This window comes from Lingula anatina, chromosome 4, assembly GCF_051362555.1.
Source record: "Lingula anatina isolate TDL-2025a chromosome 4, LinAna3.0, whole genome shotgun sequence".
Classification (NCBI taxonomy): Eukaryota; Metazoa; Brachiopoda; class Lingulata; order Lingulida; family Lingulidae; genus Lingula; species Lingula anatina.
Genome location: NC_141770.1, coordinates 15,800,706 through 15,817,850, shown reverse-complemented (window position 1 = coordinate 15,817,850; position 17,145 = coordinate 15,800,706). Strand labels below are relative to the sequence as shown.

General features: G+C 36.1%; 1 protein-coding gene and 1 long non-coding RNA gene across 16 annotated transcripts in view; one reads left to right on the top strand and one right to left on the bottom strand.

Moving 5' to 3' along the window:
* Positions 1-6,966, top strand: part of LOC106165247 (uncharacterized) — a 54,376-nt gene extending 47,410 nt beyond the window's left edge. For all 5 annotated transcript variants that reach the window (XM_013543384.3, XM_087010421.1, XM_087010423.1 and 2 more), the window contains one exon: positions 1,444-6,966. Coding sequence is in view for 1 of the 5 variants with exons in the window: in XM_087010421.1 (XP_086866547.1) it covers positions 1,444-1,475 (32 nt within the window). In the remaining 4 variants the exon portion in view is untranslated. The remainder of the gene's footprint in view (positions 1-1,443) is intronic.
* Positions 69-17,145, bottom strand: part of LOC106165249 (uncharacterized) — a 66,969-nt gene continuing 49,892 nt past the window's right edge. For all 11 annotated transcript variants that reach the window (XR_015333754.1, XR_015333755.1, XR_015333751.1 and 8 more), the window contains one exon: positions 69-3,570. This is a non-coding gene — a long non-coding RNA (uncharacterized LOC106165249). The remainder of the gene's footprint in view (positions 3,571-17,145) is intronic.

Sequence of the window (17,145 nt, the reverse complement as noted above, 5' to 3'; positions counted from 1 at the left end):
ATACTAGAATGGACATTTAATAGCATTCAAAACACGTATGTCTTAAAAACCAAAAGTAAAGAAAAACGTACAATGCGACTCAATGATTTATTTTAAGCAAATATGGGTGTCTCTTTCGTCTTTCAAACAGGTTCACCAAAGTTTTTAAATTCGTCACTTAGTATTGTTCAGGTACCAAAATTACCACGTTTCAAAAACAAAAACATGAAAAGTGAATAATTCTTAGGGGAAAAAACGCGCACAACGTGGCACAGCTGGAAATGAAAGTTTTTATGGGCAGACGACCCATGGCGCGCTGATGCTCACGGGTCAAGGTTATCATAACTAGGTTAGTAGGTCGCAGGTGATCAACGGGGTGCCTTCATGGCCTGAAATTCCTCCACTGCTAAACGTATTATTGAAGGGAAGAGACACTTAACTTATTTCAAGTCTCAAATATAAAAGGAGGAATAAATATACCGCTCTAGCGGAGGTACTTTATAGTAAAGTGCTCCCCAAACCACGATGGTCCCTGCAACCTTCTCAAGTTTACAGTTAGTCAAATTATGGAGAATTTAACACTAAAGAGGTGTTCCATCATGTTGACAGTTCAAACATTTTCCCATTCATGTTCTGCACATGGGTATACTTGAAATGATTGAAAGTTTTTTTATGAGTTCCCAAATTTGGATTTAGAATCCTAAACTGCCAGCTGGTGTCATAAATGTTAAAACATACTAGTATGCGTCTGCATGCACCTCCTTTATATTTGGGCTTACATTTCAGAAAGTGAAAAGTTCCTTAAAGACAACATAAACAATAGCAACTTTACTTTTATTTGATATTATAAATTAAATAAGTCAAAACTGACAAAACACAAATTTAAAGATATTTTAAGATAAATAAAAGTACCACTTTGTAAATATTTCAAAAAATAAATAAAAATTTCAAAGAAATGTTAAGAGTTGACAGGAAATCACAATAAACACACTCATATAAGATTAATGAATGAATAAGGATTAAGGACATTTACAAGATAGATATGAGGTAATTGAGATGTAGATCAGATTCTAATAAGATGCCAGCCACAGCAGTTGGTGAATGATTATCTTGAACTTTTGCTCTTTGCAATCTGTCTAAAAACATCCTGTCCCTGTGCACAGGTTTTCATTAAACAGCTAGCTTAAAGGATTTCAACAGTATACAAGCCTCATACAGACTGCCACAGCTATCGTGTCATAATTTAATTCATGATATACCAGCCAGAAATATTTATGGTGTCACATTTAATTTGAGGAAACAGATCTCCACCTTTATAGTTTGGCTGATTGTGCTTTTTCATCTAACTAATATCATCCAATGTAGACACTGCCAGTTCAAAGGCCAGCTAGAGATTGTTTTCTCAACTGTTTTTTGTTAATAAATGATTTCACATGTTCTAAAGACATTCTTCTCTACTTCCAGGGGTGCATACACCTATGCGTGATGTAGAGTGACAAATGACAGTATATATGACATGCTACAGAAAGTGATGCATGGGCAGATGTCACTGTATGACAACAGCAATGTGTCAATGGCCATACTTTGACAATGTTCAGAAGCAAATGATGCAGTATATGGCATGCTATGGAAAGTGTCATATGGACTTGTCATGACACACAAACAGTGTCACAGTCGTGAAAAAACAAGTGGCATACTAGAAAACATGACATCTGGCTCAGAAACAAATAAATATGACATACTGTAGCCAGTGTAAAGGACGACAGAGTCAACATGACACCGCACAAAGTTCCTGGGTGTGGCAACCCTTGAGACAATCTTTTGCCAATTAAGCCAGAGTGGACACTGACCAATGAAAGGGTCAGAAAGGCCTTTCCTGGTAAAACTGTTGAACTGCCCACAGAACCTGGACATCTCCAAAGGCCAATGACAAACATTGTAACTTTTTGTAAAAATTCACTGGGAAATGACCTTTGAGGCCAGTGTCCAGCACTGTTCAGCAGGGTCCAGCAATCACCATTTTCTTTGGCAGGTCTCCAACAAAAGATATAGGCAGTGGACATTATGTAAGGGGCTAATGTCTCACATTATTTTAAGATTTCCAAGCAGTCCCACATGTAACAGAAAGGACATGGACAAGAGGCATTTCTGGATAGCTACATCAGTGGCTGCCTGTGATGTGTCAGCCATTTGTGTGATGATTCTTCAAATCTGGTATGTTATAGTGAGGGTAGTGACGAGTACAGCTCCATGATCAAGTATGTGCATTTCAAAGACTGTTTCTGTTGTGCAAAGGGGACAGCACCTCCGAAAAGCTGTGGAAGGTACCAAATGTGTGTGGTTAACCTGGAATATGGCATATTGTGCTTTCAAATTCCCCAAGTCCAGTTAAAGCCATTGACAAGATAAGGCATTTTGCTGCCATCCTTTCACTTCTAAGTTCTTGACACTGTTGTTGGACAATTGAACTCAATTACTGTTGTTGAGAAAGACCAACTATACTTTAAAACAATATGACTTGTTAGATTATCCATGCTACTACTATGCTGCATTGTGTTATGGAAACAAAGATCAAGTAGTTATCTTGGCACTGTCTGGAAACAACAAATAACAAGGGAAAAACAAATACTTAGGTATATCCAGGTAAAAACAACCAAATTGCATCAGGCTTTGCAACCTCTGTAATTAAGCAAATGTTATGCATTATGCAGAATATTTTTTCTGGCATTCTGATGGTATTTTAGTCAATCATCCTATGTGCTACACATGTAATTCATATACAAATCAAGACAAGTCTGAGACAGTCTAACCACTGTAGTTCAGCCTGCAAACTAAGGTTCATCAGAAAGAAGTATCCCATGTTGAAAGGTAGTCAGCTCATGTGGTATAATAACATAACCAGAAAATGTTTTCCTCTCATGTTGCCAGTATATATCCACGTTTTTAGAACAGGTCTTTAACTTCCTCATTATGTATCCTTTTCACAAATTTCTCCTGGAAGAATTTGAGATTCTCTAATATACCATCTTCCAATTTTGTATCCAAAAAGTGGTTGCTGTTTAAAGTATTCTGTGGCTCTCCTATTCAAATTTGGTTTCCTTTTCTTGTTTTGCAACCTTGATAATGCTCAAGATAATGAACCTGATCATTTTCTAATTATGTATCCAAAAAGTGGCTGCCTTTTTTAAGTATTCCATGGCTATCCTTTTCAAATCAGGTTTCACTTTCATTTTTGCAACATTGATACCACTCAAGGTAATGAACCTTTGGTGATTTACTTCCCATCCATGAAGATACACACCATGAAAGTTTTTTTAACATTTCACTTGTCACATAAATGATTAACCTGTGCTTTCATTTTCCTCCTGTGGATATGCACTGATTTTCCTTTGCTTTTTCTTTTTGCTGTCATTGACATATGAATGTTCTCCTTATTCACACATTGCATATCTGGTTTCACTGGTGCTTTCATTTTCCTTCTATGGATATGCAGTGATTTTCCTTTGCTTTTCCTTTTTGCTGTCACTGACATATGGATGTTCTCCTAATTCACACACTGGCAGTAAAACTTGGCTTCTGGGGACACAACACCTGCAAACAGAAAAGACAGCATTGCATTGAATAACTTTGTTTAAGGCATTTAAACTATATTGTTTAAAAAGAAAAGAAATGTAAATGAAAGCAATCGTTTTAGGCTAATAACATAACCCCTTCTTTTCAATCTGAAAAAAGTCATATAAGTTATTGAGAAATGTTATTAGCTGAAAGACCTAGAGGAGCTCCCCATCTTCACTCCATTATTTTAGATTGCAATTAGTGTGCTACTCACACCTAAATAAAACAAAATGCCACAACGTTAGCATTTATTGTAATAGAATTGATTTTGTATCAGACTTTTCTATTAAAAAAACAACAACTTTGATCTGCTTCCTGAGGATTTCCCAGCTGGCCAATTCAGAAGCATCAGCTTGTCTAGTTTGGCGCCTAGACCATATATTTACTCTCTCGAGATTACCACACCTCTATCAGTCATTTTAAGTACAGGCAATCCACCCAGGAGGTATTCCAGTCATCCAATCAGACAGTGGGAATCCTAATTAAGGGGCTTTCAGAACCTGGAGGGTGGAACGGTGCTGAGGATACAGTTATGATTCCATGTGCTTTTCAGAAGCTGGGTCAAGTGGAAATCCTTCTTGCAGGATATCAATACCAGTACTTTACTTTCTACAATACTGTTATTATCTTTTTGAGCCATGCCCATTTCTTCAGATTTACTTTATTCAAATCCACAAGAACTCTTCCCTCTGAAATGTGTCACAATATCATGTCTATTTTAAAAGTATGATACCCTACATTCTCATAATATTCTACTCCCACTGCTCAGCAAAAAAACCCAAAATAAATCAAATCTTACAAATAAACTTTTGTATCAATCAAAGTACTAGATAATATATTTTACTATGGTTTAATATTGCCAATGTGAACATGTCATGTAACTTTGGCATGAGAAAGCCAGCAGCACCAAATCAGTGACCATGAAGGTGACAGAGCCTCCAGACTGCTTGACCTTCAGCCTTCAACATGTACACAGGTACTTAGTATAAGAGCTAAATTCTTCTGACCTGGTTTCACCTTCCCTTTACTACCTATTGCCCAAGAATTGTTGAAGCATTTTACTCACATTTAGGCCTGTTTTGCAATGGTTATGATAGGCCACATTTCTATAACTGACCATAGTCACTTGAATGGTCAGTCCAGAGCCAATTCAATGTTAAAAACACCACATGTATTATTTGACATCTTTCTCACATAGCTGTCGATTGATGGATAAGAACAGAGATGCTTGTTGTGTATTTCAGCTGACAAGAGTTGTTTATGGATGCACTCACATCTATTACTTAGCAAAGGAACACAACTTGTCAATGACTTAATGGTAAAAAGTCTGGCACTGAATGCTCAGATAAATTTAGGTACTAAGGTTAATCCCCTAGACAAATGGCAAAGAAGCACAAATCTTATCAAGAACAGCTTGTTCTTTTCTCAGATTTTGCATTCATGTTCAAATTTCAAGATGATACAATGACATGCTGACTGTAATTATTGATGAAACTTAATTTAACACACATTCACATATTTAAAAAGGGTTAAATGAGTTGTGAAAGTGATCATTTTCAATGTTGGCTAGGTGGAAAAATCTGACCTTGCGAAGAGAACTGACAAAATGCATGCCATATAATTTGCATGCCAGTAAAAAGTTTCAACTAAGGGGCTGGCTAGGAGAGTTTTCTATTGTGTAAAACAGCAGTTAACTGTTTGTTTTGTGTGTATATAACAGGGGTATATAAGTAAAATAATTTTAATAAATAAATGTGATATGTTAGAACTGTAGAACATGAGCTTCAAATGTACATTAAATTTTCTCTGTTAATGTTGTATATATTCTTACATATATATATATGTGCCACATATGCATAATGATATTTATTTCATCATTATTATTAATTATAATAACTATTATATTGTAATAATTTGGAGTCAAGGGTATGCATGCCAATCGGGTTGATCAAGAACAATTTCTAAACTAATTCTGTGTATTATATATTTTATTATGACTAAGTTGTAATGTGTAAATATCTACATCCCACATATCATCCATAGTTTGGGATATGCAGAGGGCAGGAGGACCTGGGATTTCACACTTGAATTGTTATACTACATAATTATAATTTGTTTAAATTGTGTTAGTGTTTTACAGAGCCACTTCCAATGACATAAGACCACAGCTGGGGTAATAACTATATTATGTTAGTATAATATGAGCCACTTTTTGAGTAGCCAACTTCATTCTCCAATAACTTGCATGTTTAAACGAAGTCTCTTTGGTTTGCACCAATCTTTGGATTTCTGGGGTGAACAACTGATTACATGCCAGTGGGTGAACACCAACAGCACTTCTTTTTAATTCAGTGGGGTTATAATTTATTTTTCATGTATCAAAAATTAAGAGAAACCTGATGCAGTGAAAGTTAAGCAACATTGCTCCTGGCCACTATGCTGTTCTTAAAAACTGCTATACTGATCCAAAGCATATGTGAAGGCTACAATAAGCATTTCTCTGCCCTTAAGAAATCATTTACATCAAGTTTGAAACAGATATGTGATAGGATTCTTCATGGATTGATATACAATTGGAGTTTTTTCAAATTCTTGGTTAAAAAACTTGACTTGCAAAAAAATATTTTGACAGAGGTCATTAAATTTGGAAAATGAGACCCATACTAATGTTTTTGAGACACATACCATAACAGACACTTCTAACTTAAATGAATCAATGGCTACCATTTATATACAAACCTATATATGTACATGCAGATCTTGCAAAGTGGTTGACAAATTATACAGTATTTGTTAAGAGATATACTCTGTTTTATTTTCCTAGCAGACTCCATACTTATCTTATGCAGATGCAAGGGAAAAAAGAGGAAGAAAAATCCCCCCCTTTCCCCCCTTCCTTTACCTACCAATGGGTAGGCATATTAACATGAAAGCCTGGCTCTGAAAGCCAATCACATCTGCTGGGTTCTGATGTCTTCCCCCATAACTTAACATACTATATTAAATAAAATTATATTTTCAAAATAGCCCAGCCTTGCTAAGAGGGGCTTGACATCTTTCAAAAATGTTATTATCAAAAGACTTTGCATGCAATATGCTCCGTTTGTGGAATCAAATAGTCTACTACCTCAGAATCTGTTGCTATCACCTAAGTCAGATGAAATGAAGTGGTAAAATGTTCACTTTGGAGGAAAAATAATAAGTGCTTTCATGAGGGTTTCATTGATATTTTAAATTAATTTGGATTAAAGTTAATTATTATGTATTTTAGTATATCTCATGTCAGTTTTAGCATATGCACTGTGAATATGTGACTTTGTGTGTCAGACATAATACAATATCCAGTGAATAAAAACTGTGGTTGTACATTGATTTCTGTGTTGTGATTTTAGTTATGGCATGGATGCGGAGAGAGGGGGGCATTAACATCAAATAAACTTTTGTTTTTGAATGCTTACTGCATTATTTGTCCTAAATATAAGTGCATTGCTCAGAAGTTCATAGTTCATTGGTGCTATAATGAGCCATCATACTGTGAGGTCAGCCACAAAGACAAGAGATGATCAGGATGCCAATACAGCAGAATTATTATTATTATAAAGTGATTTAGATTAAAGTATGGCCTGAAACATTGAACAAAAGATTAGGTATCAGGTGCCCTGAGTCAAAATCATGCTGTCTTCTAGTGGCATACTATGTTTGATCTGTGAGTAAATAAGACAAACAGAGGGGTTTGCAGTTGTCAAAGACCTGTGCTAACTTTTTAATGTATGCACATGCATTTGTAATGAAAAGTATATATGAAAAACACACGCACACGTACACAACACTATTAAATTGCACCTGCTTTTACATATAATTACTATCTGAAAGATGACTCGTGTACACATGAATATGTATGCAAGCTTTTAGTAGGTGGACATATGGAAGTTTGAGCACATATCTGCCCATGCACTATGCATGCACAGAAGGCATAATGCTTTAAAAAACACTGAAAACCTTAAATCTAGCTGCCAATGACAGAACCCCAACTGACAATAGCTGCACCTGTGCAAGCTCATGTTGTATTATGCATCTATGCACAATTGATCAGACCACCCCAGATGACAATCATGAATAAATTATGTGTGTGGATGATTTAATTACTCGGCAATTAAGATCAATGACAACAGTCATAATTCAAAACAACACCATATGCTGTATGTTAATTGATAGTCTCTCTTCTGTTCTACACCAGTCAAGATAATTGCAAGTAACGATGACTACATATTATTTCACTGGAAACCCCAAAGGCCACAAAATCATCTATAAGTTTTCTTCTTCTACCTGTTGACTCCTTTTACAAATTCAGCAGCTGAGCAAGGAGGCAAGACATGTCCCTAGTATTATATGAATGCATGTGTAAATAAACTAGCTGATCACAGTATTTCCTCTCCCGCCCTCTTCCCTTTCCTAACCAATCTTTCTCTGGGTGCTCTCCCACTATCTCCATTATTCCCAGGCCCATAGCCAGGGGGGAGGGGGGGGTTCGGGGAGGTTAGAAAGAACCACCTTTTTTGTAAGGAAAAGGTCAATTCTGGGTAAAATTTGATCTAGATACACAAAAGTTCCACTGTAAAAGGTCCTCTTTTTTTTTTTTTTTAGAAAAAGAACCTCCCTTTTGAAATTGCTGGCTATGGGCATGATTCCTTTTCTCCATCTTCCTCCCCATCATCTTTCTCTCTCTCATCATGAACAAATGAGCAAGCATACACATATAGCAGACACAGCAGTTACAGCTTGGTCAGACCAAAGGTGCTTTCCATCAACCATAACACTGTGACCAGCCTGGCGGCTGATGTGAATATACAACAGTGTTCTTTTGTTATAGGTCACCAGTAAAATGTGCAACTAAAAGTAGGTCAAAACATCGAGGTCACAATTAATGTTAATGCTTTGAATACGAAATGTAAGGTCCATTTACGACAAGGCGACAAATAATTACGTGTACCATGAATATGTGTGCACACAAAATACCATGGGCAACACTTACATAGTATATCCAACAACATATACATACTAATTAACACATTTCAGGCAACTGGCACAATATATGTATATATCACAGGTTTAATAGCAGTTAGAAGGGGTAAAATAAGAGATCTTGGAGAAACAATTGCGACAGTCAACTGATCATATCCGAGTCCATTCCTGTTGTCTGATATGTCATCCATGCATGTGGAGGCGAGGCAGAGACAAAATTGGTGGACACATGAGTCTCGGCCAGTGGTCATCAATTTTTCTCCTCCATCAACAACAGTGGTCTATACATGACACTAATGTCCAGACTGGAGCCAGGACATTGTATAATGACCGGTATAATGACCATTATGCTAGTTTGACCTCTCATACTGGACAGCAGTTACAATGGTCCAGTGAGATACCCTGGTGATTAGTTCACCATGTTCACAACAATGACCCTTCTCCTCAATACGTAAAAAAAAAAAAAAACACATTCACACAGGCTACTATAACCTTAGTTGAAGTTCTATTTTGAGGAGTATTGATTGTATTATATAACACTGAGTAAAACTATCATTATCAAACTAACACATCATTCAGACATACTCAAGTATCATATTCTCTTCCAGTGAGAAGGGGAGTTGAATGAATTACATCATGCTGAGTTAAACTATCATTACAACTAGTCTACAACGAGTCACACATCATTCAGAAATGCTCTACTCTGTTCCAGAGAAAAGGGAAGTTGAATGAATTACATCACACTGATCAAAGGGAAACCATGATGATTCTAAAGTTCTATATTGTGGCAAGCACCCCTCTCCCACCTTAATTACTACATGCTGGCAAATCACACATTATAACTCCAGTCTTTTCTATGGAGAGATATGTTTCATGCTTCACACTTGTTGTAGTGGGGCTCTGTGATAAGTTAAATGTCATGTCCACTCATGAATCTGAGACAATTGACACAACTCATCATTGTATCATCCAGACTCAGACATACCTGAGTGTCTCAGACTCCAAGAGGAAACCAGGCATTTGCATACACCGTCCATCAAGTTGCCTTGGATCTAAATTGATGTCAGTCAGCAGTCCTAATATAGTTATGTGTCAGTAGAGTATACAGGAACAAATGAATTTCAATCAAAAGCTGCTTTTTTATTTCCTCACTCTCTCTCTCTCTCTCTCTCTCTCTCTCTCTCTCTCTCTCTCTCACACACACACACACACACACACATGCACACACATGAACAAATACACAGGCATACAAACATACAATCCCATCAGTATCACAGACAGCAAACCAGTTACATCTGTGTCATAAAGCTGTCATTATTCTGGGTGTCTGATAACCACTATTTATAAAAAAAATGGACAAACATTTTTCTTAGAAGCTGGTGACACAATTTTGTAATCACAAAGCTGCCCATCACTCATATGTTGGTATATTGTGACAAACACTGAGAGTATCTAAAAAGAGCTGTTTTTAAAAAATTAGTCTTTTTTATTTTAATACTGAAAACTTTCACACTGCTTTGTCCAGGACATATAAATGCTAGTTCACTGAATGAGGGCCCATGGCACAGAATAAAAAATCTTCTGACTTTGAGATAGAAATTTAGTAATCTCTGACTTATTACTTCTAAACATTTCTCTATGCACTTTGACCTAGAACATTAAACAAATTTTTTGCTGCCTATACAACAAGACTCACAGAATTACTAAGAAGGATAGAAGACTTTTTAGAGCTTCACAAGAAGAGGTATAAAAAGTGTTTTGAGCATTAATTGTCTAGCACCTAACATACATGCACCATACAGCCTGCAAGTGAAGATTTAAATTATTGCAGTCAAAAGTAATATTATTCACTGATAACCCCCAATGGAAAATTCCTATAGGGTCCTATGAGATATCCCATAGGAAAATGGCCAAAAATCCTTTAGGTTCCTATAAGTTATATGCAGGATAGGAATGTTACTGTATGTCTGGCAGAATTCCTATTAAGTCCCATACAGTCCTGAAGGCTACCTACAGAGCCCTGAAAGATTCCTACAGAGTTCCATAGAGTCCTGAAAGTATAGAGTCCTGAAGGATTCCTACAGAATCCCATAGAGTCCTGCTGGATTCCTATAGAGTCCCATAAAGTCTTGAAGGGATACCTATGAGTCCTAAAGGATTCTTATAGAGTCCTACAGGACCTCCAATAAGAAACTTTTGTAAGGGAAGTGGGATTTATTTAAAACATGCAATTGGGTGAAGAGACCTTATATGTATTACTTTACATGAATTTTCATGATCAAATTTATACGTACACTTTGGAAGCTGTGTGGTTTAAACAGATCACAAAGTTATGAGGGTGTGACAGAGATGTATTAACCCTAACAGCCCTTGGAATACCATGGCTAGGACAACAACTACTGCCAAAATAAAAGTTACCAGAATGTGCAAATCTATCATTTGATCTACAACCACAATATGATGGCAAATGATCCACCAGCCAAAATGTCCTTAGCTACAAAATGTTCACTATATTATCTGCTGTTAGTTTGTTATGAAGATGGTCAGAGGAAGATAAAACTAGATAGCTAAACTTTTCTAACCCCCCACCGCCACCCCCTGTACCACTTGAATATACCTGATGTCATTGCTGTGATATCCTGTATCTTCATGCCCTGGCTACATCAAAGTTGCCCACAAACATATGTAGTCCAAGAGTATTACTAACAAGTCAACCATGTTTGAACATGAAGGAACAAAAAGAGAACACGAAAACCGTATGATCTACAAGAAGATTATCATAACATGACAAGATGTGAACTTAAAGCGTGTTGTTCCTTCCGCAATTATTTGCCCAAGGACAGTTGTTGAACAGCAGAGAAGAATGCTGCTGCTCGTATTATTCTACACCCCTTACACGTGTCTACAAACACGTTTGAGGCATGTTTTAACCACAATGTGCAAGGCAACCTCAAGTCAGCCATATGAAATCTCAAGCACTTGTATAACCTAAGTGTCCAAAGAGAACCAGCAGTGTACAAATCTGGCTTAAACAATCTAGGCTTAGAAGAAAGTGGACATAACCAAGATGGATCTGACTGGGAAGAGTGGCCAAGACTGACTTGTCCATGCCTCCCAAGACCTGTCCATCCTTGTCCAGGTTTGAAAGGAGGTCAGTCCTGCCCCCTGCAGCAAATCTGAATAAAATGGTTCCATAATAACTCTCCAACTTATACCAAAACTGATTAATTAATGACTGATACTTCTCAAAATAATAATGTTACATATTAATTAACCCCCAAAAAAATGCCTCAAAATTGCATAAATTAAAAATTATTTGGGTATATGTGATAATATTTTGAGAATGACTTAAAATAATATTGAAAAATAGTACTGTTGTAATATGTGTAGTTGTTTGAGATTGATGAAAGATTACCATAATTTCTTTGACCAGCCATTTACATTATATTTAGGTATTGGGGGGTATAAGTACCTAGACTTAACTAGGCAGTAGAATAAGTCTGCTTAAATGATATAGACATTTTAAGCCGATGACAAGCACAACATTGTGTTCTGATTTTATATCCACAAAATTCTAATATGCCTTGCATCAATGTGTGTCATTTGTATTGGGTTGCCCTGTACATACAACATGTGATTGCATGACACCATGTAAACAGCCACCACCATGACACTGATCTTCTCGGTCTATACCAATCCAACTATTGGCATCAGTATCATGTTATGCCATTTTCATCTCTATTCAAATGTTTTTTTCTCTGCTACCTGCTGCCCCATGCTTCAATCATACAAGCTATTTAGAAAATTACAAATGACTCGATGAGTGCCATCTAATCTGTCACCTGAGCCTTAGTGCTACATGTTACAAAGCCACTGGAAAGATTTCAGGCACCATGAAGATTTTCATTACTGGCCAAGCAACACACATGTATATTATAGTCACTGCGATGCAGACACAAAAAATATTACCCAACTAAAGAATACACCAAGAGTGCAAGAGTGGGACTCTGGGACAAAGAAAAAGGAAAATTTAATATACGAATTATAAAAATGATAAAATTTGATGTTGTCTTCACAGTGGACTCTGAAAATGTTCACACCAAATGATCACAATATGGTGTTCAATGTCCAGCTGACTATAATAGCACATGATCAATGTCTACAGTATGTGACTTGGCAACAGCACAACTTTTTCCTAAAAAATTGGCTAGTGGACATTAGCTCCACTATCAGGCCACTGTAATAACAGGTAGCATTGAATACAAGATTGCTATCAAAGGTCATAAAGAGATCAATGTCACAAAATGGTCAAGATAATGCATTTGCCTGTGAGGTACTTAACCTATAAATCCAGTCAAGTGTACATAAGTTCAGATTTTAAACTCCATGATATATTCTGACCAGTCTACTTGTGAAACCAGCCCATGGTCTACGTCTAGAGCAGCAGAGTTTGTTGTATTAGGACTTGTAGGAAACATGTACCTGGTCAATCATTCAACAAATTATCATTTAGATTTATAATTTTAGAGTCATTGAAAATATATTACTAAATAGCATTTTTGGTGCTCTAACTGTATTGAACAGAACTACAAAGTAAAACACATTCAATTTTCTTGGTACCCTGATACAAATGTTCTAATTAAGAATTAATGACTAAAAAAAAGATGGCATCCGTAAAATTCACATTTCTCCCTTTTTAAAATATCGGGTCATTACAGTAATACAAAGGCAGGCAGAGTCCCACTGTCTTATATTATGATTTAGATCATAAATAACTAGTTAACAACAGAAATGTCTTTGAACTGAAACAATGATTTTCTGGAAAAAGCAATGAACTGTCAAAATGTAAAATAAGCGAAATATCTGTTGCAGATCTCTTAGTTTTCAAAGTGCACATGTTAGCTATGCACCCACTTTATACCTCAAGTTGTTAATAAGATGTTGTCAGGGCCAGGTACAGCAGCTGCTGCTTTACAGAAAAGCATATGTGCCTGTACAGTCCAAGCACATGTATTGTCGAAGGACCTTTATTGTCCAAGCAATGCAATATCCTGTTGCCTACATTGTCGTGTGATCACAAAGTCCTGACTTTCTGTGATCAGATTTGTAACACTGTCAATCTTTTTTTTTTTTAAACAATCAATAAGCTAAGAGTGATACTGTAATGGGCAGTATGAAGCTAAAAACCAGACGGTATAATCTGTAAATGCCAAAAATGAATTTGCCAGTTATCATACCAACTGTTCCAAAAGCATCAAACAGAAACTTCATTCTAGCACTGGTCCTATTTCAGCACATTCAGCACAGATGATCCGCGGACTAACCAATCCCCCAGCTAAATATGGCCGAACCAACTCTACTACTTCAGAGCATTAAGGTCCATCATACAGCAGTGATGCTGCTAATTCCCTGATGGTCTCCCCACCTTCACACACACGCCGTCACTGCAGGGGCCCAACAATTAAACCTGGGAGCTGAAATTTTATCCATAAAATGGCAAATGTGGAGGAAACCATCTGGGAATTACAGGGGCGGATTGAGGCGGTCTTCTGGGTCTTCCGGAAGACGGTCAAATTTGTAAGTTTACATTGATGAGTACCTAATTTTTTCTGTCGGAAGACGGTCAAAAAATGGAGGATGGATCAACAAAGATAATGTGGAAGACTGTCAGAAATATCTCTGGATCCGCCCCTGAATTAGCAGCATCGTTTTCTTGAGTGGGGTCAGCCATTTTACTCGGCAGATCAGTTAGTCCGAGGATCATCTTTTCTGAATGCGCTCTATGACATATCACACACCTCACAGTAGGCACCCTGCAAGCTGCACTCTACTACTTCAAAGCATTAAGGTCCATCATACAACAAGCAGTGTTCTAATTAGGTAGAATAAAAGCTAGTTTTGCGCTTATAAATTCTGTTTGAAGATTCCCTATAGGGAGCTTGGTCTAATGTTTAATAAGTCTAATAGAATTAGTCTAGCACCATCAGGTGAGATAGAACACAGAGACTGGCGACATCTAATGGCACATTTTATAGGGCTGATGATACTACCCTTGGGCTTAATGAGCTTTACCCCAAGGCAATACTGATGTGACCAACCAAGGGGATTCAATTTGTTCTATATTCAACAGATTCTGAATACAGTTAACCACCTTCCCGACTTCTCTTAAAAATTACACATACAATATACTTATTAAATTGCAACATAACAGATACATATGAAGTGATAGTGAATGCCCTGCAATGTATAAATTATTCAAATTTATTCAACACCAATAAAATCCACATGCTGAAAAACCAACCAAAATGAATCTCTCCGGCAGCAGACAAAGGGTTTAAAACTGAGCTTTCTTCAAATTTATGACAAGAAATCTGTATAATAAGCAAGTACTTCTCAAATGATTGCAACTTTACCCGACCAAATGCCACCTTATAGTTTCAAATAGGATTTTTTACTGTTAATTTATTTCTTGAAACATGATATTTACATACATAATTTCTTCTCACTTTTTGTGTCTGACAGACTAGGATGAAAATAAAATGGTCAAATTTACAACCAGAAAATTTAAGAAGGTGCAACTTTAAAACCCTTTTCTGCTGCACTGCAGTATATAACTGTAGAAAATATTTTTTGTCTAATGACAAGAAAGAAATCCATGCATCAAAAATGTTACACTATCATCAATAAACCTAAATGACAGGGCATTTCAAAGGTCAAGGGACGACAGTGACATGACCTGCAGGGTCAAGGTCATGACCTACAAATGTCATCAATGACAGAACGACTTGAGAGTCTTCAACTTATGGCATCTTATTTATATTTCATTAGGATGTAAAGTGGCTGTCAGAGAGATGGCACGATGTAAAGTGGCTGTCAGAGAGATGGCACAAGGTTTGATGAATCAGGAATGTGACAATGATTGTTCTATTGTAACATTAGGGGCATGGAATAATAATACTGATGATAATTTATTCAGCTTTTAATGTTACATGTCAGCACTGTTGGCTGGTTATGCTACTTCTAGTATTACTGTTTGTTTACATAAAAAGGTTATAATTGATAAAATACATAATGGACTGGGTTAAGTGAACTGTTAACTTCATTATGCTCTGAAAAAAAACCATTTGAATGCTCATGACTTGAGGGGGTGGGAGCAACATCCCACATGGCAAAAAAGCAGCACATTATATTTTCATAATTATCTGCATCTATCAAAAGTTGTCATCTGAATTGCAATATATTTTATAATTTATATGCAGGTCTGTACCACAATACATATCAATTATTTGACAGATATCTATCTACTATAATAACAATTGCTTCACGCAATTCATGAGCTGGGTTTAAAAAGATGACTCAGATTTTCATCAGCAAGATACAGGTACTAGTGTATAAGACATAGAACAGAGATGCTAGGTAGACGGATGAAAGTGAAAAAACCATAACATGAAAATATTGACCAGAACCATATATCATACTTATCTATCAAAACTGAATGCATCTTCCTTCAATGTCCTGATTGCAAGCAACTTGAACTAGATCTTTATGCCATGTGTAAAATAAAGTTTTATGATACTTGGCAGTAAATCTTTAGGAGGTCCAATATGTTATAAAGGCCTACGATTAGCAAAATAGTTTTTTTCATCAATTCTTTAATGTGAATTATTTATGTTAATATTACTACTGACAATTAAAATAAACACTTTTGGAGCACCACTCTGTTTTTTGTTTCTTTCTTAACCACCCCACTTACTTCTGCACATAGGGTGGCCAAGTGTTAATCATCAATGTCACCATTTTGTAAATTGGTGTAAAATAGTGATTGGTTTCTGATGTAACTGAGCTCTGTAACTAAGTAAGATATCGTCATGAAAATTGGCATGGTACAATGTACATGACTAGAATGTGAATTACAATCTGGTGCCAGCAATTGGTTTTTTGTTTTTTTTAAATTACAATGTTCCAATAAACAAAGGTATGATTTCACTTCTTTACTAATACAATCAGAAGTAAGCCATTCAAGAATATTTCATGGCACATAATTGCATTACTTTCTGATGTGATTAAATAATTATCAAAATGGTGTTGATTGCTGTTCAAGTAAGGTTGATCTGTTTGAAATCTATATCTCTTTGATACAACAGCATTATCTCATAACATGACAATGTTTATTTTCTCATTATCTAAGTAGATAAAGAAAAAATCCTGTGTCTTCTCATTTCATGGCGAACCAATATTATAGTCGGATATAGAATTTATCTATTTGTTCAAATTTCTCACAAATTGTTGTCATATTGCTGTTTAAAGTTTGTATATATTTTCATAATATAATACAATACTGGTTTGAGGAGACTGAACATTTGCATTGATATAAACTGCTTTTCATATTCAAACATGAAGATTGTTTGTCTGCATGTACCTAAATGAAATAAATATCAGGAAAATGCAGAGTTCGCTGACACTGTACTCATTCACTTCATAACAATTATATGTATAAATTCATACTAAACACATGTGTTTTGTCACTTG